Raw genomic sequence first — 27,490 nt, forward strand, 5'->3', positions numbered from 1 at the left:
GTGTATATTGTTCATACAACACTGCTCAATGCTATAAGCTTTTGTTTTCTGTATACTGTGTAGTTGTCCAATGCATAATAAGTGCACTGCACAGCATAAATCCTATAAACCAAAGCCATGCAGAGTTTTACTCAGTGGCAGCTCTTTTTTTTTCTTTTAATACAGTCTGCACTCTGTCACTCCTGGGATTTTGTTTACTCCCAACCTTCAGTACCCTGAAGTTCAGTGTCAAACAGCCGCCTAGGCTGTGCAGTCTTCACTTAAACTACAAAAGGAGACAACCTGCTAGCAACTTCCACATGTCTGATAATAATCTCAGCAAGGTCTAAATTCGCTGCTTCCAAGTCTGTAACTGTGCAATAAATACTTGCTTAATAAAGCCGACTTTTGTTTTGTAAAATGCTTGTTGGTTATTCATAGAAATTTGATGTGGAAATGGTCTATTAACTCCCTTCTAAAGCAATCTCTGTGCATTTGCAGACCTATTCCCTCTAGTATTCTGCTGGCAAAGTGTTACGTGGTAAATAAGCAGATTGTGGCAGAAAGTCAAAGAAGAAATTTGACTCTATCTTTGAATTAGAAGTTGCATTTCTGCTATTTGTGTAAGTATAGGTATGATATATAGATATGACAGAGATAAAATTCTACGTTTCTGTGATCTGGTTCTTTGAATAAAGGAGGAGAGTACTGAATCCAAAGCAAGTTTTAAGGATAAACTGCAATGCAGATAAAATGTTTTAAAAGGCCTCATATGAAGGCTTCAATTTGAACAGTGAAATCCAGCTGCAAGAGCTTGAATTGGCTAAAATAAGAAAAAAAATTACTGGTTTATAAACTCCTATAGAAATAGCAACTTTCTGGATGTTTTTTATTTGCAATGAAGATTGGTTTCTGTCTCCCTTTCCTATAAGAATTAGGTGGCTTCAGCCAGACCAAATGTCATAATTCCAGTTGCTCCTTTGGCTCAGTGTAGCTATTTTCCAAAGACCCAGTAATTCAATTTGCTAATATCAGAGAATTAGGAACATGAAAACTTCATGCAGAAAATGTAAATAAATACAGAAGTAACTGTCTGAAGAGAAGGAAGACAATACAACTGTATGGCAAGACAGAGCCTCAACAGTTCGTTCGTCAGCAGCTGTCATAGTATGCGACTCGCTTGTTGATCGAATTCCGAATCCTTTCGACCTGCTCTTCCAGGCCCACAAGGCTTGTCGACTTGGAGATTAAAGCTTTGTTACTTCTCTGAATTTCTGCCTCTAAAGCTGAGGAGAGAGGGAAAGAAAGGGTTACAGGAAGATCACAGTTGGAGGAAGACATATCCAGTTACCATTCCCAGCTTTCAGAGGCCGTTCAGGTTGGACTGAGCCTCCACCTCTGTTGTGGGGCAGATATTGCTCATGCAGGGGCAAAGGGAGGACAGTTAGCACTGCCTTCTCCTTTTGCATTTCCCTCTTACTCCTCGGAAAACCTGAACACAACTGCTCTGAATGTTGATTCAGTTCACAAAAGCTGCAAAGTTTCACAGATCAGCCAGACGTGCCAGCTCCCTGTGTGTGTGTGTTACATGCCCACTCTGGTCATGATATGGCCACAAAGCTCATCCTGACACACACCAACCACTCTGCAGGAGGGTCACGCTGGCTGCTGCTCTCTCCCAAACAGCTCTGGTTTCTCCGGACACTTCTGAAGCAGATGAACACCTGTACTGCTGTTGTTCACTGATGTCAGTAGGACAGGAGCAAGCTCATATGTATGCACTTCATGCTTTGGGAGGAAAACTGCACGCTGGCCTGCTCAGCAATATCAGAAACCCTTGYTGCATGCGGAAACAGGTGTACAGTGCTACATGCCTGCTGTTAATAGCACCAAGCAGCATTCTTCTGAGCACCTGGCCTAGAGAAGCTCTTTCAATGTTCCCCTCTGCTTAGCAATGCCAGCAATGCCAAGGCCCTCACCAACAATGGCCTGGTCCAGGCATTCATTCACTCTCCATCCACACAGAAGGTGGTTCCAGCCTCCCGGTCAGCTAGAATCACATGCTGGCTGGCCCTGAAGAGTCACCAAACAAAGCTATTTCGAATGCTTAAAAATCAAGAGAATGGGAGGAGGAAAGCCAAGATGCTGCTAAGGGCCTATCTGCTTTGCAGACACAAGTGTCCCTCTATATCAGGTGTACATACCCTTACTAACTCTAGATTTACTAGCTTAGTACCAGTGCTTGCAACTCAAATGCATACCACCACACCACCAAAAGTATGTTGTCTTCCTTGTAGTCACTTTCCCTCTCCCTTCTAGAGGCCCCTCCTCACTACCTGAGATTATTACATTAGGTCACAAAGAGTCTTACCTTCCATCCTGAGCATTATGGCCAAGGTTTCCTCAAGTAGATCTTTTGCCTCCAGGTTTATGCTTTGTACCCTGCTGCCCTGCACTCCCAGTTTTGAACTCTGCTTCAGTCTTTCCTTCACCTCAGCGTACGTTTGTTTTACTTGTTCAAACGCCTGTGGGAAAGCAAACATGCAGCGTATGTAGAATCAAACAAACTGGGGGAAAGGGGATTTTGCAATGTTGAATCCATTTTAAATAGTAAATGAATAGTGCACTAGAGCTTTGCCATTAGTATTATTATACAGACTCATAAAGGCTTACATATACATACCCATGTCAGTGCTGACTGATAGCTATGTGGGCCACGCTATCTCATATGGGAGATATAGCAAAAATAAGTTTTCAGCAACAGACATTAGGATTGAGAAATGGCCTGGAAGAATTCAGTAGTGGGATACTACATCAGATGAATGAGAAAATGACAATGCACAAGTAGTGGCCTTTGTAGGGAATTCTCCTTGTCCCACCCAAAAATGTGCCTTGACATAGCTGGCTTTGCTGTCTTATGACAATAAGAAGAAAGTGCACAGCTGTGAACTACTTTAATTCCTGACTTGCCCGAGCTTGGGTACCTGCTGAGCACTCCTTGCTTGCTCGCCAGCCTTAGCTGCTGTCTGTTGTGCATCTGTGGCTCTCAGACGATTCTGATCTGCTTTGTACTGCAACTGGGTGAGTCTTTCTGCAAATCCATCCATTTGACCAGCAATGGACTTCACATTATTCTCAGTTGGGCCAAGAACAGCCTTGATCTAAAAGAACAGTGTTGTGCATTAAGAAGGAAATCACATCCAAAAAACATTGTAGTATTTCTGTCTTGATTGACAAATTACAGAACTGAGGTTTTCGTCAGGGATCAGAGACATCACTGTACAACCGAGCACAGCAAAAGATATGTCTTGTCTCAGGGAGCTCAGCTGCGGTTTTTGACTGGAATTTGGAGTACACAACAAATGAGACACAGCAGGAAAAAAAAAAGGACGAAGAAGAAGAAGAAGAAGAAGAAGAAGAAGAAGAAGAAGAAAGAAAGTATAGCAAGGACTTTACCAGATCCGGTTTCTACATTGTGTTGGTACAGGATACTATCAAGCTGGGAAGTTACAAAGGGGCAGTGAGCAGGGCAGAATATTGCTATTTAGGAAGTCAGTGTACACCACTTACTTCATCAATGCGCTCCTGGATGAATCGAAGCGAAGAACTAGAGCCCCTGATAGCACCCTGGGCCTCTAGGAGCACAGTGTTTGCTTGTCTCAAATTCCCAACCACCTCTTCCACATTGCCCTCTACAGCATTTGCCCGGTTCCTGGGAAACATGAGAAAGAGTCAGAAGTAAATGTAGATACTTGCAGGAGTTGGAAGTTAAGATGGCAGAGACAAAATAAGCAAGTGAAAAAAGCAAGATAGGACTGTAACTGAAAAGTAGTGAACTGATTTCTTTTGGAAATGGTACAGGAAAAAATATTAAAGGGAAAGCAACCATTGAACCAGTTACAACAGACACTTCTCTGCAGTGGAATTATTCAAACTGGGTGATAAGAGCTTCCTCTAGAAAGCCAGACTCCCTTGCCTCATCGCTTCCAGCAGGTTAAGCAGGTGTCAGACACTACCGAGGAGTTTATATACTTATCCTTCTAACCTGCTCTCTGGGATATTGCTGAAAGTCAACATGCGACAAAGCAGATGCTCCAAATTTGCAAGGACAGTCTGTAATTACTTTTCAAGGGACTGTGGGATAATCCTCCCAACTTTCACCCAGAAAATAAATAGTCCATTTAATCCCCTCACACTTTCTTGTGCAATTAGGATATAGGTCACCAGTATCAAGTAGTACATGAGCAAGCCTATCATCCCTCATCGTGGGAGCTCAAGAGAAGGAAAAGAGCATCCATTACTTTGGGTAAAGACCTTCTTGTTCTAGTACCTATAATGAGATCTATTATTAGCTGTCAGATTTCTTATTTGTATTCTGGCATCAGACAGACCGCAAACTCATTCTTTTAGGTACTGTATGGACATAGAAGACCCTGGGCTAAAACATCCAGTTATGCAAGTCAGTACAGCTCCAGCAAAGTTAGATTTAAACCCAACTGAGAATCACCACATTCATGCTGGCTGTGTAAGCCTTAGCTACTAAAAGCCTTTGAGTCCCAACTGACCTGGCTTGTTCTGCTTCCTGTTGAAGCTGCTTGGCCTTAGCAATATCCTCAGCTGTCTGGGCAAGTATGCTCTCTGGACACTGAAGCTTAGTAGCCAAATTTTGGATCTCAGTCATTTTTCTCAGGACTGCAGCAGCATCCGTAGGGAGATGTAGTGAGAGAACAGACTCACTGATTTCATGGATAGCAGCAGGGTCAGTATCTGTGTCTAAAGAATTTGCAAATAAACAAATGTCAGAAATAGAAGAAAAGAACAGAAAGGTAGGAATGCAAATGCAAGGGAGCATGAAGGCAGATATCCAGCTCTGCATGTTCTCACACATACTTGGTCTCTGTTCCAGAAAGCTGCCAAAGTCCACCTTGAATTTAATTAGCTAGAGCAGGTGCCTGTTTTTAAAGAAAARCTCAGTCTGAAGGTGATTTTCCCCATGCTGACTGAAATAAGATACCAAATAGGAAGCATCAAAAAGATGGAGGCAACAGTTCTACCACATATTCCCTGAGAGAGTACAGACAGGACACAGATTGCATATCCCTGATGCAAGGCAGTATTTGTGAACCTGTCTAGGTACACTATGATCCAGCTACAGGGCAGTGCTCAGCATCTGATTCTCCAAAAACCGAACCTTCTGGGCTCAGGTGGATAGAGCATTCAATGACAGACAGAGCAGGCCATCTTCAGTTGTGGGGCAAGTGAGTGAGTGGAGCAGTAATAGTAGTCCTTTTAACTAAACCTACCCCTTTTTCATTTTCTTCCTCCATATTGAAGTGTGCAGGAATGTACCCATTTCTGCTGTCTATTCTAGATTTGTGCTGTATCTTCAAGGTTTTAAGCATTCTGTTGATGCTCTGTGATTCTTTCTCCATTATTCTAAATAACACCTCTCACATCTCCTTTTCCCAGAGTGGGTCTATGTTACCACTCAGCATGGAAGTCACACTAGAATAGTTCCTAAGTATGTCCCAACTATGTTGATTAGCATCTTCTGGCATATTTGATGCTTTAGAATTGCTGACATAAAAAGCTCTGTCAACTGTCCCAGGGATTTGCTGTAGGTCTTTAATTGTAGACTGAACTGACCCTTTCACTGATTACTCTTACGGACTTACATGACTCTGTTGTACTTAAGGGGGAACAAATACGATGAGTTTAGGTTTGTTTCAGTATTGAAAAGTTTTCCTACTGCTTAGAATAAAACGAGAACTGAGTTCATATTTAGTATGTACTTTTCATTCATCTCAGCAAAATTTGCAGGAAAAGTACTAAAATTATACCTTTAATTTGGCAAAGAGAGTAAGATGGCTAAGCCCAGTCAAGTAGATCTCATTGACGAGATGAGATTGTGTTTCAAGACAAGCCTTTTCTTATTTCACAAATAAAAGTTAACAAATCTGAGGAATCAGAAGCAGGCAAAGCCCAAGGGACATTAGCCAAGTGATTAGCTCAGAAATATCTTCACTCATCATTAACACCAGGCAGCATCAAATGACCTGATTTTCTTATTCAGCTAATGCTCATGAAGCTTATTATGTTATTACAATCTGTCTGTGAACAGTAAGTCATCTTGTTGTTTTATAGGACAACAAGGAATTGTAGTCTGATAAATAGTCTGCTCCAGAGAAGACTGGTCTGAGTTTATCTCCGGTCAGTAAATGTTGGTGATAAACTCTTCTGCATCGGAAGGCTGCTCAGAAGCTGCCATCCTAACCAGTGCTAACTGGTAACACTCACAGACAGCTTTAGCACAGAGGCCATGGGTGAATATGTTTGTCCCCAAGCCCCAGAGACAAAGAAAGGAACTATGGCAGAGAACATTATGCAAAGAAATCTGTTGCCCATGCTACAAACAAACGAAAGACTCCTCTTCCTCAGAGCTGTCAATCTAGAGCTTTCCACTTTTGTTAAATTCAGTTTTTTGTTTTAGAACAAAGAGATTTGACACCAGATTTGGCCATTAAAAATTCCTCCACAAAGCTCAACATTTGGTATGCTCTTACCCGAGGCGTCCATTAATGGATGGCTCTTAACAAGCCTGAAAGGAAGTAGGCCCCGTTTGCCTTTGATGAAGTGACAGAAAAGTCAATATGGCTAAAACATCCAGGATTAATTTGGTTCCATGTGAATGGCACAATCATGCTTGACCAAATCAGCTGGCCAAACTTCACCTACTGAGAAAAATCATGCACTGCTGTAATTTCTTCTCCTCTGCTTCTCAGGAAACACTCTGTGGATGCACATTATCTTGGGCATGTTAATAAACTCATGTGCAGATGAACTGGATATCTCTGAGCCTAAACTAGGTAAGCTATTTAGTTGATTCAATTTTTGTATTCATATATAATATCACTGTACAAAATTAGATCTCCTATGCACAAATCAACTTGCATATGCATACTGTAAGTTTGCACAGTGCTACCTGACAAGAAGTTTCGAACTTTCTGGATGAACTGCTGGATGCGTCGGACATCAYTTTTTATCTGGGTCCTTGTTATACTGATCTGCTCCACAAGACGCTGAGTATTGCTTTGTATCTGATTTGCAGATGTCTCTGTTGCTTTAATCTGAGAACAACAATATCTTACTGAAGCCATTTCACTTAATATGAAATCCCAGCAGCCCTTAACAAACCCTTAAGAAATTGGACAAGTCACTTGAAAATTATGCTTTTACCCATTTTTAACATGCCTCAGCTTAGAGGACTGTAAATGGTAAAGATTGATGGTTGGTTTTGCAAATAAGGTTTCAAAAAGGCATTTGAAAATGCCTTTGAAATGCATTTTGAACGACTCTGAAAACCCACTTTGTCCATGCAAGAACTCTGAAATGCTATAGAGAAAAGGTGCAGCAGCGCTAACACACATTCCAGATTCGAACAAATGTTAGAGCAGATACCTGCAGATTCAGAGGTGTATTCAAATTCCTACCCCTTCTGCCATACTAATCCCAAAATACAAGGAAGACAGGCTTCCCTGGGACATTTCCAGAGCTTCTTGCATGACTGGAAATACTAAAAGAAAAGATCCCATGGCATTTCAGCTCTATGGCTTCCAGGCTAATGAGAGCCAAGAACTGCAGAGGTAGCATAAAGATGTTCATTAAAAGAAATTCTGAATTTCTGAAGCAGTCCAAAAGATCAAGTCTCAAATCAAGTTTGAGATTGTTTATTTTATCACAACCTGTTCTTTCCAGGTCGCACAATAACAAAGAACTGAGCACAGAGCTATAGGCTCCTGCGGCATGCTGCACAGTAGCACCCACGCCCTTGGTCAGGCCCAGGGAGCATCATGCTCCTTGCACTCACCAGCTGTGTGGTTTCCTGAAGCCGAACACTCAAGCTATGGAACTCGCTCGCAGCTTTCTCAGCCTTCCTGAGGGCACCTCGTGACAGAGGGAAGATGCCTTTGCAGCTCAGACCAGCTCCACATTCTGTGCTGTTGTCTTGCAAGCAAAGCAACCTTTCACACTGAGCAGGAGTACACTTCTCCATTCTGAAACCACCACAAATCTAAATGGGGAGAGAGCAGCACATAGTACTGAGATCTCACTGCTGCCATGTCATCATCAGTGGCACAGAGACCTCAGTGGTTTCAGGAAGACAAACCAGTATATTATAGCTAGCCTATGCCAGGCTCTTTGGACAGACTCATGCCAAGGGACCTGGGCATGAACTTGCAATACTTCTGCAGTGGAAGCGATATGTGGGACGTCAGAAGTACCAACCCTTTGATTTGGGTGGCCAAAGCACATGAGCATGGCTGCCAGTGACATATACCCAATTGTGTGATTAAGCCCAAACAAGCAAAGACTATGACTATGTCAGAGAAGGGCAGTCAGAACTACGCACACACATACTGGCTTTGAATGCCCATATCTGAGACAGTACTGTGAGGACTGAACTTCTCGTCACCATCTCCAAGTATAAGCCGGAGCACAAACAGGAGCAAAGTAGGAGCCAAATCCCAGCAGCTCACGAAATACAACAGAGGGTGTGTCTATATGGAGCAAACATTTCATTTACTCACAAGATAGCAATTCTCCTCACAGTTCTTGGAAACCCTGCAACCTGACCAATTTTCTTTTAAAGGGATAACAGGTTGAGAAGATCCTGCTCTTTTGCCTACACATGAGTGTTTTTAACTGCAGGTCATGTTCTAGAGTTACCATCCAAAGAACACATTGCAGCATGGGCACAAGCAAATTCAGAGAGAGTGCAAAAATCAGCCCAGGCTGATTACTTGGGAACACTCTGATGCCCTGAAAAGCAGAGATGGAAGGTTGGTGGTCTCCACAGCAACAGTGCATTAGGAGACACTAAAATGGATCTCCATGGCAATAACAAAGCAGTGAAGGAGAAAGAAAAGGAACCTTACCCATAAATTAAGTGGGTCTTTGAGATACAAAAACTGACACATAAGAGAGTCCTTGGAGGAAAAAAATGTATGTCTGAAAAGAGATTGGGGGGGGGTGCAGTACTTTGTTATCTGTTGTTACTAGACAAGGGATGCTCAGAATGTTCCCCACTGATGTTCCAAAGCAGCAATTTGCTGGGATGTTCTTTATGGTGAGATTTTCTGTCCAGAGATTTCATCCTACCATGCTAGATTGTTTGAGGAGAGATGAATGACCACAGGATAAGACTTCTGACTCGCGAGCACTACAAAGCCCTCTTAAAAACTAGATATATGCAAGCAGGAAAGTCAGAAAATCACTTTCTATTTTCACCTTATTAATAACTGGAGTCAAGTTGGGAGATGAGGCTATCTTGCCCTGGAGAGCTTGCAATGTGGAGGTATAGTCTGTAAAAACCCTTTCCAGTCCTTCGGCATTTTTCCGTTTCTCTCTGGATTCAGCTAGCAGCCTGGAGGCACCAGCTATGAGATTGCTGGCATTGGTGGATGTCTGATAAGCAGATCTGATTGTCTTGAAGGCTCCTACAGGAGAAAAAACAATAAATGACACAAATGCTTTCATGACTCATAAATGCAGCATAGCTACCTAAACAAAGTCATTGACTATACCCTGCAAGTGGATGTGCGCACAGAGGGGAGGGGGACACAAAAACAGAGATTAGTCACTAAAGCACAACTAAAAAGCTCCTTCTAATTCCAAATACCTTTCAGCCATTCTTTCGTAGTGAGCTAGATAGCCTTCCTAAAGGACTGAATTCTAGTTTGAGGCTCAAAGATCAAAACAAAATTAGAGCAAAAGAAACACTGGTGCTGATCCTGAGCTAAACCCCTGCTTTGCTCAGCACAATTCAGAAGGTGAGCTTTGGCAGGGGGAGGGAGGAAGGGCTCCTTTGGAAGGGCTCCCTTTTCATCATTTGCAGGTAGAGCCCACCACTCCCCCACTTCCCTGTACCATTGCAGCCTGAAAGGAGAACAGTCAGGACTTAGATCTATAAACCTTGCTTAGACAATCAGAGATTCAGAGTGAATCTGCACATGCAGAGGTCATTCTCCATGTGCTCTGGATTAGCGCATCCCTGGTAAGCTGAGCTGCACTGTGCAACATACAAAGGAGGGAAGGCAGAAGACAGTAAGATACTTGGAGAGAATTAGCTGCAGCAGGGATATAATGGCAACCTACTACTAACATCATCATAAGGCTTAATTAGCTCTTCTCCTAAGTGTGTGACAGACGCCTGACTCCCTTTCCCACCCCTCCATCCTTTCCATCTGTGCAGAACCTTCATTATTTCAGCTTCCTCCCAGTTTCTGTGACACATTCTCAGATGGGCTCACCCCCTTTTCTAATAGCTCATGCTGGGCCCTGGGAGGAGAGGCACTTTTGCATGTAGAAGAAAGTTTGTGCTGGCTGAGAGAGAAATCAGYCGGCCTGCTGGGACATCAGGAAAATGATGCATGCACACTGAGTCTTCCAACCTCAATACTTGAGAGCAAATAATCTGTTAGCATAAAATTGCTAGTAATTGCTAAAATTAGAGGTTTGATAGAAAGAGTTTCTCTCTTTATCAGGAGAAGAGCTATTTATTGTTCCTAAGCTGACAGCCAGTTAAAGCCTCTCCATTTTATACATTCAAGCCATGGGAAAGCCACCAGACCCACAGGCACATTGAGTAAATTAACAGCCACAAATTAAGAAATAGTACAACTGTACCTGAAACATCTGTGCTGCGGCTGGTTTCAAACTGGTTCTTCTTAGTCTGATACTGGGTGTTAATGATAACTGAACTTCTGTTAAGGGTGTCAAGCTCACTAGATAGAGAAGTAGTCTCATCCAGAAAATGAAGGTCAGGATTTATGCCTTGGGCTTGCTTTCTGAGAGAGAAAAAGCAAAAAACATGTATTCAAGTACAGAGCAAATTATCTGTGGACAGAGATCAGGTCCTCATGTGCTGGGATGCTACAAACACATGGTGAAGAGGCACTTCTCTTTGCCCAGAGAAYTGGCTGCCCAAGTATACACAATAACCTCAGAGGTTTGCACAGCCCTTAGATAGCAGAGCCAGGTTAGAGCTCTCTTCTTCTGGGTCCTCTCTACCTCATCTTTCAGGCTTGTGTCTATACATGGGATGCAAGATGATCATCAAAAGCCTGTCAAATGCTCTCCTCTATTTGCAGGGTAAGACCAGCCCACAGGAGGAGCATGTTGGAAGCACAGGCCTCTTGTGTCCCTGATAATTGTGTGAGCTTAGCAACATTTTCAATTATGGAAACAAAGCAGAAAATATCCAAGTGATTAGGTATGACAAGTCGAATCAGTGCATAGGAAAAGCTTGTATCTTAGCTCTATCTAGCTAAGGCAGCTACTCTACTAGCTCAAAGCCTGTGTGCTGGCACKATGGGCCCATGGAGCTCTGGGCACTGCATCATCGAGTTAAAGTCCTTTACCTGATCACAGTGAGCATGCTGGCCAGCTGGGTCAAGTCCTGCTCCATCACTAGAGAACTGTCAAGGATGCTCTGGGCCTGCTGAGCATTGCCCTCCATTTCTGAGAGGCGGGCACTGAAGCGGGAGCCTCCAGTCCCAAAGTGCAGCTGTGAAGTCGAGTTGCTCAGGCTGACCTTGCGTGTGTTAAGGCGCTGGATGTCGCTGTCATAGGCTTGGAAACAGGGGTGGCATAACTCACACTGGGGGTAGGTGCTGCAGTGACCTCGCTTGCACTGGTCACAGCGGATCCCTGTAATGCCTGGGCGACAGAGACAGTGGCCTGTGGTCTTGTCACATCCCGTTTCCTCTGTGCCCTGGAAATCACAGTTGCATTCTAGTGGATGGAAAGGTGAAAAGATACAGAGGTCAATCCCACTAAAAGGGGGTGTTGGGAATCAGGCCCTTTAAATTGAATGCCAATATAATCTGAAGTTCAGTCTACCTCTTTCACCCTTTCCCATGTCTGGGAAGAAGATGGCATGGACACAGTAAAAGAAACAGGTCCCCAAAGCCTGATTGCTCATAGTACCCAGAGATAGGAGAGAGGAACAGAGCCAAACAGGGAGGCTCTTCCAGACCGGAAAGTTCTCTTGTAAAGTACTGTGGAAAGTCTGATGTCAAGTCATTGGCCAGATGCTGTTTTTCCAGATAACCAGTGATTTCACTGTACTAAGTAACAGTATGCCAATGAGAAATGGCTCTTCCATACCTGTGCATCCTACCCTGACATCTCCATAGTGTCTATCTGGGCAAACTTGCTCCTGTACAGCAGAACATGTTCGTCCTGTGAAACCTTCTCTGCAAGGACACTGTCCTGTGAACTGAAGCAAGAAAAATGCATTAGGGAGATCCAGCTCTGAATATCTTCCTAGGAAAGCCCTCTCCTGATTTGCTCTTGAATCAGTAAAGCCGCCCTGTATTCCGACCCTTTGCTGACTTCAGTAGCAGGAAATTCCAACCAAAGGCTCCTGCATTTCCTTTCTGGAACAGAAGGAAGCTCCAGCCTGATATGCAACATCAGTTCTCTCTCTAACTATCCCTTGTTAAACCCTTCTGCTGTCAGACCCTGACAGAATTAGTCACATTTTCATCCCACACAGGCACTTCTGCTGTTGTTGAACCTCTCCAACTCCTTGAGTGACAATGAAAAGTCAGTCATGTGTGGGAATTCAGGCACCTATCTCCCAGCACTTGTGTTTATCATCACTGTTTAAGTCCCGTGTGAGCTCAGCTGCTAATTCAGGCCTACATCATGATGCAAACCACTCCACGCAGCATACSCTGAACTGCAGAGCCTGAACCACTCTCAAGCCTTTCTGTTTTCAATCTGTCTGTCTCCTACCTAAGGGTAGGAAAAACAACAGAAGGCACACAGCTTTGATCTTTCAGTCCTAGGGAGAGGATCGTCTCATCACTGCCAGCACTGGGGTTTATTGCCAGCGTGTAGAAGGGAGAGAGAACAAAAGAGAGGAGGTTTCCTCTCACCACTCTGATGACCACTGCCATCAACCYGAACCTTTGTAAGGGAATCTCTGACTCTCCCCATCAACCCAGCAAAGATGTTAGAAAGGGAACTTCTGTCGTTCAATTTCTGCCCATTGCCTCTTGTCTTGTCACACGGGACAACTGAAAAGAGTTTGTCTCTGTTCCCCTGACATCCTCCCACAAAGGAAGATGAGATGTAAATAATAATAATCCTCTCTTTCTGTTACTAGCACTCTGTCARTTTTGGCTATTTAGACTGTATCTTATTACATGTCAGCACTGCACACCCTGGGCTTCAGGCTCAGCTGGTCCCTGGGCACAACCATAAGAGGCTTGTGTCCAGATTTCCAAACAGCCCCCGCTTACAAGTATTACGATGTTCAGGTTTTAGGTTATGTTTCAAAGACAAAGGAATCATCTGTGAGAAATTAGGTCTCCTTTGTGTCTCAGATTTCCTCCTTGTGCTGAGCTGGCTTGGGACCTGTCTTTGGCTCTTATATCTTTTTTTTCATTTAATTTTAATTTTCCCAGTTGTCTCTTAAGCCCGAAGTAACAAACACACTTCTCATTGACAAATGAGGATAATTAACCTGCCTTGCCTGTGTGAAAATCTCTTATTGAGTGAAAATCTCATATTAGGATTTCCTGAACAAGTATTGGGTCTTTTACAATAGCTTAATCTTGTCTCTGTAATTACCACTTTCCTTCATTTTCCTGAATAGCCTGTCACATTGCTTCTAGGAAATGAAAAGTAGAAAACAAGAGCATAATGCATTAAGAAATGCACTGCCCTTCTTTGGAGGGTCCCACACATGGGATGGCAAGATGACACCATCTAACAAGTAGTTTTGATGCTCTGATGWCTCAGTAACATAAGGATGCTGTGCCACAGCAGGGACACTGGCTCCTGTTGTCAACAGCATCCTCAGCTGTTGCAGTGCAAAGCCCTGACAGCTTATCTCCCCACTTCCCTCTGGGCCAGCAGGGTGCCAGCAGTTCCACACAGGACTGTTTTCAGAGTTGGCTGGAAAAAGAAAGGGAAAGGGAGAGGAGAAGTGCATACCAAAATCATTCCCTCATACCTGTCTCACAGCTGTATGAGCAGCACATAGAGCACCAAAAGTCTAAAGCACTTATCCTCACAGTGTCCAGAAGCATCATTAGCCTGACATTTGAGCCAAGGCACAGGGACACTAACTGACTGCCCAAGGACACACAGAATATGCGGCCAGCAGGTAATTTCGACCTCTGCCCAGCTACCTGCAGCACGTACCAAGGGATTGCAGCATCCTAGAGCAAGAGCCCCAGCCCCAGGAATGCCGTGTGTCCAGGGCTTGACAGTACCTGGTTGCACTGGGTGCTGAGTGAGTGGCGAGGGTCGCAGCTGCAGGGCTGGCAGCCCTGGCCACTGGCAATCTTCCAGTGGTCAACGGCACACTGGTCACAGTTGGCTCCCACCACGTTGGGCAGACAGAAGCACCTCCCTGTCTCATCATCACAGGGCATGTCCTGGCGTGATCCTAGTAGGTTGCAGGTGCATCCTGAAACAGGAAGGGTTTAGTCTTGTTAAAACTGAGTGTTTAGTACCAGCCTGTCTTCCCACAAGTCAGGTCTATCCAAGCACCTTACTGCTGCTGAAAGATGTGCTCTCCTTTCTCTCCCTTAACGTTAGAGCTTGGCACAAAGGAGCTGTGCCCCTACTTTAACACCACGTGTCCACCCAAGCATTGCAGCAGGACTCAGCAGCCCTGGGAGGCCTCTATCCCCCTCCAGTCCCAGCTGATGCAGGCACTGCTAACCCAAGCCATGGCAGCTCTCTGCTGCTGTGCAGCTACACTCAGCCCCACACAGCATTGCTTTCAGCAGCCCTGATGGATTCACAAGCCCTCTGTTTGTCAGGGGAGGCACCCACAATGGAGGATACAGCCCTACATATGTTCTCAACTCCAGTATTCCAACAACTTTTGCCAAACTCAAACCTGATACAGACTACAGCCCTAAGTAAGGAGGTTTATAAGTCCCTGCCTGTCAGGTTTCTGATCTGGAAACCCCAAATCAATGCTGGCTGAGAACCAGGTCCCTTTCAGAGTTACTAAAGATGCGGCATGCAAAGGCTAGATGTGAGCTAGCTCCCAGGCAGCAGTAGCTATTTCAAGGTCTACTCACTGTGGCATCCCTGGGGATTGGTGTTAGCCAGCTGGGTGAATCCTGGCTTGCAGAGGTGACAGCGCTCCCCCTGCACATTTTCCTTGCAGACACAGCGTCCAGTGAGAGGGTCGCAAATGGAGCCTGGCACAGTGCCGTCTGGATCACATTCACAGGCTGGAAACACGCAATAAACAGCATCAATGAGGAGTCTGAGGAGAAGTCGGTGGGAGTTTCAGGGAAGATATTACACAGGTATAACCAGGCTCTTACGCAGACAGGCTTCAGGATGGGCAAAATCTTGCTGCTGGTTGCGAAAATAGTTAGTTTTGCACCGCTCACAGTTTCGCCCTTCTGTATTGTGCTGGCAGTTGTCACACACACCTCCGCTCTCCCCACCACTGGCTTGGTAAACATCTGCGTCAAAATGGCACGAGTCGGAGTGACCATTGCAGTTGCACCCTAAAAAGAAAGTAAGCAAGCCTATTTGACACTGCAGCTGTGTAAAAATCTCCTAGCAGCCGGAGGCTCTGCCACATTGTCACTAGATGGTGCCCTCATCATCTGCAATGCATATTAGCACCCATAAACTGCAGCAGTGTGAAACTTGCACCAGCCAGACAGTTTTAAAGGAGCACTATCTTGATCCATTTTGTGACCCTGGGGGCATCAGCCCTATTGCAGTTCCAACAAACCAGTATCAGTATAGTCATTTCAGGAATAGGTTTTGCAAAGACAGTTCATATTAACATCCAGTCCCCAGCAGTGTCCAGGTAAAAAGACTCAGAATTTGTTCTCTCTCCTATCATTCATGAATCAGCAGAAGTTAGAAAGGCCTAAGGAAGAGGAAAGAGGGAAAGACAGATTTACTCTGGCATTCGTGGGGATTGTTGTTCTCTGCAGGTCGCCAAGGCTGGTCATTGTAGAGGTCTGCACAATGATTGCAGTTCGGCCCTGCAGTGTTGTGCTGACATACGCAATGTCCATGAACCTGGAACAGAGACAAAATATTACCCGCTACTTATGGATGTTCTGCGAATTTCACAGTTTTCTTTTGATTTTTTTCTGATACACGTATCATCTGGCATGCTTCTGTTTCTGGCTCACCTGCCTGTTCCCAAGCACTACACAGATGAAGGCAGAAAGATCAAGCTTTCTTACACTCAGACAGCAAGAACCATAAAAACAGGGACAAGCTGCTCCCTAGCCCACAGCAACAATGAATTCCCATCACCTCTACAATATACTTGAGGACAAACACAACTGAGGCTAACAGGACAAACACAGGCTGCCGACAGGGAAATCTCACACAAGCAATCTRCATCGGCAAATACTTTTTGAATATGAAGGAGCCCGCTAGAAACTTCAGTGTCTTCCAGATAGGCCAAATGACCCAGTGACAGCAGGTGCAATTACATCCAGACTACAAACTCCTACAGCCACAAACTTTTGTAACTCCTTGTAAAGCCCTTTAACTTCCTTCATACACAAGAAATAGTTTTACACCAGTCTCACAGCCATCACCCTAATGCTGCAGGCAAAACAGGGCAACATTTCCCTTTGATTGATTCAAAGCAGCCTCTGGCCAGGGATAAGATTCTCTCGCATCAAATTGCTGGTCATCCTGTCCAAACTCTCCTGATCAGTATTCCCTGAGACGCAGGAGGCCAGGGCATATGATGGGGCTGGATTCAGGGACAGATTGATACCAAACAGTATTCGTCTCCCAGCTTCTCCTTACGCCCTGGCACTCACCATGGCATGCTGATCTCCAGAAGGAGCACAACGGTTGGCATGTCCATTACAGAAGCAGCTTCCCTGCACCTGCATTTCTGTCACAGCATAGAAAGTGCTGGGTGAGCGGTAACCCTGGTGCACAATGTGAGGGAGCTGAGTGAAGTTAATTCGCAGGTTGGTGAATTCTCCCAGATCTGTTAGGGATCAATAAGAGATGTGAGGAGGCAGCAGAAGCAGAGACAAGCTGGAGAAGAACATCAYAATTAGCACTGAAGGTTAGGAACAAGAAACCGACAGCAGCCTCAGCACAAAGCAGTAGTTGAACTATCAGTGAAGACCAAAACCTGCTCCTGCATTCAAGATATTTGACATGCCAGTCTGCAGCATATCTGAGGGGCACCACAAAGGAAAGTCGTGTCAGTGCTGTACCTGCGGTGTGCACAGAGGACATCATACATCAGAGAGGTGTCAGGGCAGCCATCAGACATGCAGCTGAAGGTTTGCTTTGCAAAGGGCTTGCTCCCTCAGAAGGGTTTACCAAGGCTCAGTCAGTGCCCTCCATCACATGCAGGTAAAACCATAAGGTGCATCACCCTCCCCTCCCTTTCTCAGATACACAGAAGGTCATTCACTTACTGTTGACAATCTGGCTGTAAGAGTTAGAAATGGTAGATGCCAGGTCTTGGACACTGAATTTGACCTTAGAAGGAAAYGATTAAGAAAATTAAAAAGTAGAAAGTTCTTTCTTTTCACAACCTAAGCAGTAAGACAGTGCCCTGAACCTGCCTCTTCTGCAGAACTGTCACTTAATGCAGAAAAAAGGCCTCAGAATTGCTGAAGATTTAGCAGAAGACTGACAAAAGCCATAGCTTTCCCACAAAGCAGTAAGGGTTTTCCTTTTGGAAGGAGTAAGAATCTTCCAGAGGACTCTCCTCAGCACTCCTGGATGTCCACTGACTCACATCACTTGCTAGGTATAATATTTGTAGAAGATTTCCTGTGACACACACAAATCCCAGCACTTCCAAGCCACTATATCTTTCTGCAATGTAACTTAGGTGATCTGGCCCCTATTACAGGGTTACATTGCAAGGAATGTACAAATGCTGGAGCCTCCTGCAACAAAATCCTATAAATCGTACCTTGCGCCCATGTACAGGGTATCCATGCTGGGCACGCAGTGCTTGGCACTGTACATCCTGCCAATTCTTGGGGGAGTCCTGAGGGATCCGAGGAAAGGAGGCAGCGCAGTCAGAGGCCAGGTACTGATAAACCTTCCAGGTCTTGCCAAAGTCAGTGGAGCGCTCTATCAGCATTGCAGCAGGGAGGAGAGACTGCAGTGGCCAGGAGGAAAAAAGAGGCATATCTGTGATTAAGGCTTGCATCAAAGAGATTTTTACAGCAGACAATCAGTTACATGGGAACCTACCACCTACTGGAAGCCAGCCTGTTCTGGTCCTCCTAATAGCCCTAGGAAACAGCCATACAAATGAAAAAGAAGGGAGAAATGGAGGCACAATCCCTGGCCTGCTTATGTGCAGCCCAGCAGCAGCTTTGCATCTGGATTCCCACATCCTGCTAAGAGCCAGTAGAGCCCTTCCACTATGTTTTGTAGCCTCTTTGAAAGTTGGGAGGGTGCATACAAACCCTGAAGTCAAGGACGATGCTACTGAGCAGGAATTTCTTGTCCAGATCCAGCTGCAAAGAGACTTGATCCACGCCTGGAGACACAAAGAAACAGTTTTCAGAGATGCAGACCATGGACTTCAGAAAAATAAAACACTTAGTTGTCTGAGTCAAGTCATTTATTTCCCTCTTTCCTTCCAATCTTTCAATCCAATTGAATTTAACACCTCTTTTCCTCCCCTCAGTGATAGTATTCCAATCATTTAAGTCAACAAGTGTCTGTGAGAACATGAAGTTAGAAACTTGGAATTACCATCCCACAGGGAATGGCTTGTTCAAAACAGGAACTGAAGTTTCAACATCCACTTTGAAATATCTTTGAGAAAACAAAAGTTTCTGTTCAATTGTTTTCAAGACCTAAATGCAGCATCCAGTCACCTATGATCCTGGGAATACTTAAGGCTGATCCCAGGCAGGCAGGGGAACTGAGACAGGATTCCTGCTGTAGAACGCACAGGCCTGAAGGCTCAGATACATGAAAGCCCACTGTGGAGGGATCCCAGCCTCCCCAGCACTCACTGTTCTGGGACTGCCACCAGCGCAGGTGCCCTTTGGAGGACAGCACATTTTCCACACGGTGACTGTTGTGGGAGTGAGGCACCCGAGAGTCGCACCTGCAGCATTTCATACTCCACTGAAAGGAAAAATGCAGGTGGAAATAGCCATCAGCATACGGCTGAAGGGAAGCTGCCATGAACTCAGCTTTCACCCAGAGAAGAGGCTCAAATTAGGCATGAACTTACAGATGAACAAATGAAATAAAGCTGTTTTATTAGACAGCTAAACAAGTTAGTAATAATATAGTAATTATTAATTAGTAATAAACAGTAATAATTAGTAATAAGCATTAATCAAAACTCAAGTGGACCCCCTCATGTCCCACTAAAAAGCTTGTGGTTTTAAGGGCTAAAAACTAAAACCAAAATTGTTTTAACTAAAACATACTTTTGGCCAATCATAAAAAAAAATGCCTTTTCTTAAACCATATCCGTGTTTGGCCTTATGTCACTGCAATGGCAGTGCTTGACAAAAATCTTTTTGCAGCTTTTCAGCACCACTTTGCCTTTTCCACAGAACTGAGTAGGGCTGTTTGGGCAAACAGACCAGCCTTTCTCTAGTATTCAAAAAAGTAAGTGTAGCTCAGCCCCTCTGCACTCTCCGCGCTGTGCAAAGCAGGAGCAAACAGCTCAGTGGGTGAAAAGTGAGCGGGTGGGGAGTCGAGCAGCTCAAAGTTCAGCTCTCCCATTAAGCAAGTAATTCAAGAAGGAAACAGAAACATAGCATTGGGAATGCAGAGACTGAAAAAAAAAAAAAAAAAAATCAGGTCCCTGAGGAACAAACAAATATCCTGGTTTTGACTAACCAAACAACAGTAAATGCCATTACTTCCAGAAAGCCTTCCAGTGCATGTGGCACATGACTGGGCTCAGAAACATGTCAAAAGCAGTAGAAAGTAGATTGAGTAAGAAACTCCTAGTTTAGGCAAAAAGGAATGCCAGCCATGATGTGGCAAACAGGCTGGGTTAGGGCACCCTTGAAACAGGGAGGGCTTTGCACTTTAAAACAACACATCCTGAAGCTGGAGAAAATTTTCAAAGATTATTTGAAGATTTTGCTGCAATAGCAGGAGACTGGCTTTGAAGGCTTGGTGACATGCACAGGCTGACACATTCGATGCAGAGGCGGTTCAGAAAGCTACCTTGAGAGGAAACCAGGTTTAACAGGAGAGAAACACGGAGAAGAAGGGGAGAATATTCGACACAAGGTGTTAAGTGCTGACCACAAGAAGGCAATACAAGGTGCTCTAGCTGCAAGGGCTGGAGGTCTCCAGGGTAGTATGAGGCACACCATAGGCATGGGGCATACTTGGGACCCCACTTGGGACCCCAATGATGAGATCAGCTTTCAGCATCAGGGCAGAGACATCAAGTGCCCGGAGCAAGTAACAAGAAGCCTTTTACAACTGCCTCTGTGCTAAAATCTCCCCACCTGTTATTAAAACAAATGAGCAGATTCCAATTGAAACATTGAGCATGCTGCTCTGCATTTGTCAGGTTTAAGGATAAATCTGTGCTCAGGAGAGTGCCGTGGCGAGGCAGCAGAAGGTAGTGGCTATGGGGTGGTAGAATGGAGATTTCTCTTTCCCATTCTAACCATGAAAAAATTGAGTCACAGTTTACACATTTCTTTTTCCCTGAACAGGATCATTTAAGTCAAGTAAGTTTCTTCTGTTTCTACAAAAGGCACTTAGTTCCAGAACTTTTTTTTTTTTTTAAAGCTTAAGAAAAAATCAAAGGAAAACTGTCCAAAATTACCTTGTTGCTTGCACTTGCACAAAAGCCAAATCATACAAAGCATAAGTTGGTTTTGAATGGAAAACAGAACTGTTATCATAATTATTTAAAGTAGATCCACAGCTGTTTGATGGCTTTCTCAACTTGAGGTTGTGTTCATTCATCATTAGTGGATAGTGCTTCGCTGATGACAAGGAAGTTAAGCAGTCACGAAGCTCCAGCACCTTACGAGAGCTCTAAGCACAGGTAGTGGTTTGGTTTTAGTTTCTAGCAAAATGTAGAACTGAGCCCCCTGCCCATGGACCTGGGAATCTTTCAGCAGAGTTAGATGGCTATTGAAAGGAGATCCTCAGTTTAAACAGATCTGTTTCTATTATATTTGCACTCTTTATACTCTATCTATAAACATCTAGAAACAATACAATATGGTATTCATATTCCAGAAGAATTCATTTCAGATAATGACTACTAGTAGCAAATTGTTTGTCATAAAGCAATGGGAATTATCCACAGAAATAAGTTAGTGAATAATATTATTATTCACAATAATATTAAATTTCAGGATTCTGACTATGATTAGAAACGGGAAAAGGAAGGTTTAACCTCAAATAAATTATTTATTAGGAATTATTCACGCATATTTATTAACATTATTCACACAGTCATAAATAAAAGTACTTTCTAGCAGCTAAAATGAAATTAATGCTTTGGCAATAAAGCTTCAATCCCTTTTAAAATGCAGTCCTAAGCAAAGATGAAAATATCTGCCTGAGATAGACCCGTCAAATTTATCCAAGAATCATCCTGGAGCTGTGCTCAGTGTGAAAATCTTTTCCAGTTTATTGGTAAAGTTTTATCATTTAACCTCATGGAGCTTCTGCAATCTGCAGCTGTTTGGATCGCACCTGTCCCATGTATCCCTTATTAAGGAAAAGATCTGCCCGTTAAGCCTGGCTCACGCTTGCCTTGCTGAGGCCAACACAGAGTAGCTCTGAGTGAGCTCCAGCTGCAGCTCTCCTGCCAGGCAGACTGAGAAGGTTTGCGCTTGGGGACAGGGAGGGAGGGAAAAAATGCAACAGACTTGAATACTGAAATCTAAGCTGGGGAATAGTTTACTATTTTTTTTAAACTAAAATTAACACTGCAAGCAGAATTCAAATTTCATTTCACATACTTTGAGCAAATTGTGAAACTCTATTGCACAAGAAAATTTGCTTTTACTGACTATGTGTCTCAAAGTTCCTTGGGACAGAGGGAATTGCCAAAATGACCATCTAGCTGTGGTTTGCAAGGAGATTTAGCAAGAAAATATCTTTCCCTGCTTTTCCCCCTCTTTTTTTACCAGCATAGTGAATGATTCAGTAGATTCATCTGAGATGAGCTGGCCAGGAATAAACCAAGCCTGTGGGAGTACATGACAGAAATGGAAACGAAGTGGTCGAAGTCTAAACTGGGTCACTGACCCACAGGGCAGCCCTGCACGCCAGCTCTCCCATGCCTCTCCCATACTTGGTCTAATCCAATGCTGTCCCAGGTGCACATGGCAAAACCCCAGCAGCCCAGCCCACAGGCTACTGAGACATAAAGAATATGTATGCACTGTAAGAGGTGCAAGGAGTGATCTTGTGAGATGTGGTGTGGAAAAGGCCTACAGGATTGCAGAAGAAGCTGCAGTTCTGACAACAGCTCACTGCCCTTCCACATTTCAAACCTGCAAAGCAGCTCTTACAATCACTCAAAATACTGGTTATGAAAACTCAGAGATTAAAGAAAACATTTTTCAAGCTGCTTGAAAAGTAGTTCATGAGACTGTCATTTTAGAGGAAAAACTAGCATACCGAAGGAAAAAAAAAAAGATTTATGTTTTAGAAATAAATGGCAGGGGGCATTTATTTAGAAGAACATCTAGCAATTGCAAATAAAAATGCACACACACCACACGTAAGAGCAAACCAAGACTGTGAACTAGAATGGGAAGTATGCACACAGCATGCTGTATGAGAGAATGTGTTTCTGTCTGCAGGTGACTGATACCTGTAAAGGACAAAGATATGGCATTTGGACACTTGCGAACTGTGTGTGTGCACGCACGAGAACACAGTCTCACCTAACACAAACACAGTGTTGGGCTGTGCAATTCTCCCTCAGTTCTGCTTCAGATCTTTGCAGCTCTCATTTTCTTAAGAGCTTGTAAAACCAGTTACTCATTAACCTTCCATGATTCCCTTCTCTCCACACATGCACGGGCAGCAAACCTCAAAGAATTTTAAGCTGATGGACTCTGACCAAAGTATTTTAAGCAGCTATAGTTGCCATTTTAACATGAGTAGAGAGCCCTTGAAATAACACCTCCTGGCATAAGTGCATGAACTAAAATAAACTGAAATTACTCATCAGCAAAAATGGGAAGCTGTTTCTCTCCAGCCTTGAAATGAAGACCTTTAATAGCTGTTGAGACCTTGGTGGTCTTGTATCAATTCTGTTTCATGTCAACAAGAGGCACTCTGTCAGTCGGTTTCCTGGTATCCAGCCTCCCATATGGTAACCAAGTGTAGTCTTGCATGATAAATATTGTATTGGGACAATAATTACCATTCCAAGTTTATTTTAGAAAGTTCTGAAAGACAGCAGGAATTTATAGATATGTATATAGAGAGACTGAGAGTTATTCAAAATAAGATGAGCAGCAAGAGGAAGTTATCTTAGGAACAAGGGCATCTGTTAAAGTCAGGTTATGAAATTCTATTTCAGTCTATTTTAATTGTTAGCACCAGCAGGATGGCAATCTTATGCCAGGCCACTGCAGTAGGTCTCATTTTGCCTGTAAAATACTCCATATATGTTCCACGGAAAACACCATAGAAATTACCAATGGACATGTTGTCGTCAAGCTTCTAAGTGAGCAATTTTTATTTGAAAAGAGACCTCTCACTTGCATTCCAATTTTGAATCACAGATATAAAACTTAGCCATAATGCCCAATTTCACATCCTTCCCAGCCACTCAGAAGTGACACAGTGAAGTCTGAGTTCTGATGTTATGCCCAAAACACAAATACAGTGAACTGACCCTCAGTTTGGTTTTAGTGGAGACCTCAAAACTCAGAGGTGACAGAGGAGATAGGGGAGAAGAATGGATAAAGAAGAAATACTAGATAATAGTTTGTGCCTATTTAAAGAAACAGACTGAAAAGAGAAGGACCCCACAGCTAGATGTAGATCAGACTCAAGATCTTAAATGCTTGGCACACCATTACAGAGGCAATGAGCAGTTAAATGACTTTCCTCTAACTTCAGCTTTGCCTGAGCATACTAGAATCGTAGAATCGGTAAGGTTGGAAGGGACCTCTGGAGATCATCTAGTCCATCCCTCAAACAAGTGGCCCATATGGGGATCAAACCCACAACCTTGGCATTATCAGCACTACACTCTAACCAACTGAGCTAAACCTAATTCTCAAGCCAGACTCCTGTTTGCTGAGAGTCGGGCAACACTCGTAGCAAGTGACATCCGGACCTGAGCAGCGTTTATTGTCACTGCTTTCAAAATATTCACGCCACCTTGAACAAGGGAAAGGTATTGAGTTGTGTCTTTTCATCCTCTGGAAATGGCCAGAACACGAAGCTGTGCAGTAACTTGTAGCAGCTGCACTCAGTAGCTGCTGTCTGTTCTTTGACAGCATTTGCAATAGAGTTGAGTAACAAATAATTAGATGAAACTCCCCCAAACTTAAGCATTGTCCCTAATCACAAGTGAGGCAGAGATTCAGGAAGAGTTCTCTCATGACCCATCCAGGTTATGGATCGGCTTATTCTGCTGCTCCAACAGGAATGAGGTATTCAGTACCGCTTAAACAAAGATTTGGCCTTGCCAGTTCTCAGCGAATAATTATAGTCTTGCCCAGTTCTTGTTTAAGAACTCCATTTCCTTCCTGTGATAAATATTCCAGCAAGATCTTGGCACTTGCTGCTCCGAGAAGAGCGCTACGCTGTTTGGAGCCAGTTGTGTTTGGGGCCTGATACGTCAAGTGCAACCTAATTTAATATCAGTAAAGGACAGCAGTGATCAATTAAAAATTATGGTAGTATATTCCTTCAGGGAGTCTAACTGTATCTACATGCTTTAACCCATGTATCTTTCCTCCCTTCTCAAAGCTAACTCACAGCCAGAAAGCAGAGGTTTTTGCTGAATATCTGTGACTAAGGGCAAATACCTTGAATAAACATGTATGTGGCCTCTAGGGACAGTTTGAGTCTTATAGTTAATAAGGTCAATATATTCAAAGTTACCAAATACATACTAAATGACCAGAATCCAGACTAAGCACAACCTCTAACAGCGAATGTAATCTGCTGGACAAGCATCCTAGACATACAGAGCACAAGTTTAAGGAGATGAAATTCAATTCATTTCTCTTGCTTGAAAGCAAACATGTGGGTGCCTATTTTCCTCACCCAGTCTGTTCACTCATTATGCCCCCTCAGTAAAACATTGTTTTAAATCTGCTAGAATGACAGTCTGGAGAAACCATATCGTACCATTTTAGCTGCGCACAGTGCATACATTGCCAGAGTCCGGCTGCCTCTACAATTTGTCTATCAGGGAAGACATAATGTCTCAGAGCATATGTGGAAATTTGCAATTATGTGGCAGAAAGAGGATATAGAGAATGGAGGAGGAGAAAATATGCAGGGAAACTGCCTTTTTCTTCTGTACAGCCTCTGCAAGTAGAGACATATCCCTGAAGCACAGAACAGGATGTGTGTGAATGCAAGATGCGATAAGTATCAGTAGCTCGCTGTTACTGCGTTACCTTCAGCAGGTCAGGAATACAAATTATTTGGTACAAATCCTAAACATTATGAAGTAATACCCAAGACTAGCAGCCCTACTTTGAGCAGGCGTTCGGACCTCCTGTGGTCCCATCCAACCACCATTATTTCATTATTCTAGGGATGCATATTCCTCCATAGGAGACTTGGGCTTGATTCATTCCTTGGGTCTGAAAAGAAAATGAACTGAGAGGCACAGTGGCTTTTAGCATGACTCGCCTACTCTAACATATCTAAGGACTCTTGAACCATTCAGCAGGCAGTATAACTTGGACTGGAAATGTTTCTTGTGATATAGAATCATTCCTGAGGTCCCTTAAAAACTCATGTAAGTGGGCAAGCATATGTAACCATTGGATGGTAGCAATAAGGTAGACAGAAGCATCAGAGTCTTCAACCTATTCCCTTTCACAGATACTGGCCTGTATTTCTGGAATCAGTCAAAAATGATTCAGTGCTTAGATACTACAGGGAGAGATGCTAAGGTTAACTTCAGCCAGATGACTGCAATGATCTGTCAGTAAAAGACACTTCAGGATTTCTCTCTGCCTGACAGTCTCACGCTTCCCTCCCAGCAATTGTTTAAAGGATTAGAGTTATCTAATACTTGTCTTCTCGCTTCCTCAACTGGTTGACCCATTTTATCACCAGGCTCAGAGTGATAAAGATGACTTCTTACTCTTCATTGCTCATATCCACCAATTGCTCATGAAAAGCAAGTGAGAAAAAGCAGAAAATATTGGTCTTTAACCTTATGCAAACAGAATTTTAGTATCTCACATGAAAAACCTTTGGGGAAAGTCAGGGTGTAAGGATCCATGTAATTGACACACACACACGAACTGCTTTCACTGTAGAAAGTAGGATTCAGAGTAGCAAGGTAAACACAGGGAAACCCAATTTTGTTCTCGTCTTGCCTATTTTCTTTTTCAAAAGCCTTTACAATGATGTACAGGGTGTTTGGGGTACCTCAAAATCAATTAACCAGAAAACAACTAGAAAACCTGTAGCTGTTTTCTGGTTTTATGTTTTCTAAGCTGAAAGTACTGCATAAGCCCTGTAGAAAGCAAAAGAGAAATGTTAATCTTGCTTGGTCTAAACAAGCCAAGGTCCTGTTACTGCTTCTTCCAAGAAGAGAAGTCAAGAGCTGAATGTGCCACAAAGCTGTCATGTTGTCACAGAAGAGATAGCCAGGCAAGAGGATGTGGAACCTCCTAATCTGAAGAAAATTGTACAGTGCCTTCTCTTACCTATGACTAGGTAATATTCCTATTCCTATTAAAATGCTGTGCTTAGCATTTAAATAAACGAATGAATTTACTGGGCCTCAAACAACACCTCGACGAGAGTCTTTCCATGTACATCAGTGACTGCAGGACTCCAAATCCAGGCTCCTTTATATTTAAATTCTATTTTCAGTTTTCCTCTTGCTTTTACTTTCCATGCTGACTTAACAGCCATTTCCCAAGCTGTAAGTTCCTTTCACACCATACCATTGGTCCGCCTGGTTTCCACCCCCCATCGCTTACCTAATCATTGCTGCAGTCCCCTGTGCTATAAATGGCAATGCAGAGTCCCTCCTGGATTTCACTAGACTGATCCTACAGCCAAGAAATGGAGCAATCAGTAGCGCAAAGTATAAAGGTTAGAGGGACTCAGAGCCAGAGCTCTAGAAGCAGACAATGGAGCAGAGGCTGAAACTGATGCCCACAGCAACTGACCTACTAGTATTGCAAAAGAGCATATGTGGGGTCAGCACAGGCTGGCACCAAAGTCAGACAGCAGGCACCAGCCAGCTGGCAGTGGGGAGCAGCACACAGAGAATGGGAGCAACCTCTCATCCTATGCCCTCTGCTGAGATTGCAAAACGGAC

General features: G+C 43.7%; 1 protein-coding gene across 1 annotated transcript; it reads right to left on the minus strand.

Moving 5' to 3' along the window:
- Positions 1-688: 688 nt before the first annotated feature.
- LAMB3 (laminin subunit beta 3) lies at positions 689-23,664 on the minus strand. The gene is made up of 21 exons (XM_085300324.1): positions 23,557-23,664; positions 19,011-19,125; positions 18,453-18,526; positions 17,948-18,139; positions 17,442-17,505; positions 16,824-16,999; positions 15,939-16,059; positions 15,342-15,530; positions 15,090-15,245; positions 14,268-14,464; positions 12,148-12,259; positions 11,400-11,772; positions 10,666-10,826; positions 9,268-9,476; positions 7,847-8,050; positions 6,962-7,106; positions 4,545-4,752; positions 3,550-3,691; positions 2,964-3,140; positions 2,351-2,504; positions 689-1,265 (listed from the first exon to the last, which is right to left on the minus strand). The coding sequence occupies exons 1-21, from the start codon at positions 23,662-23,664 to the stop codon at positions 1,132-1,134; spliced, it is 3,411 nt and encodes a 1,136-aa protein (XP_085156450.1). The 3' UTR covers positions 689-1,131.
- Positions 23,665-27,490: the final 3,826 nt, after the last annotated feature.

This window comes from Rhea americana, unplaced genomic scaffold, assembly GCF_003343005.1.
Source record: "Rhea americana isolate MKP2758 unplaced genomic scaffold, rheAme1 scaffold_163, whole genome shotgun sequence".
Classification (NCBI taxonomy): Eukaryota; Metazoa; Chordata; class Aves; order Rheiformes; family Rheidae; genus Rhea; species Rhea americana.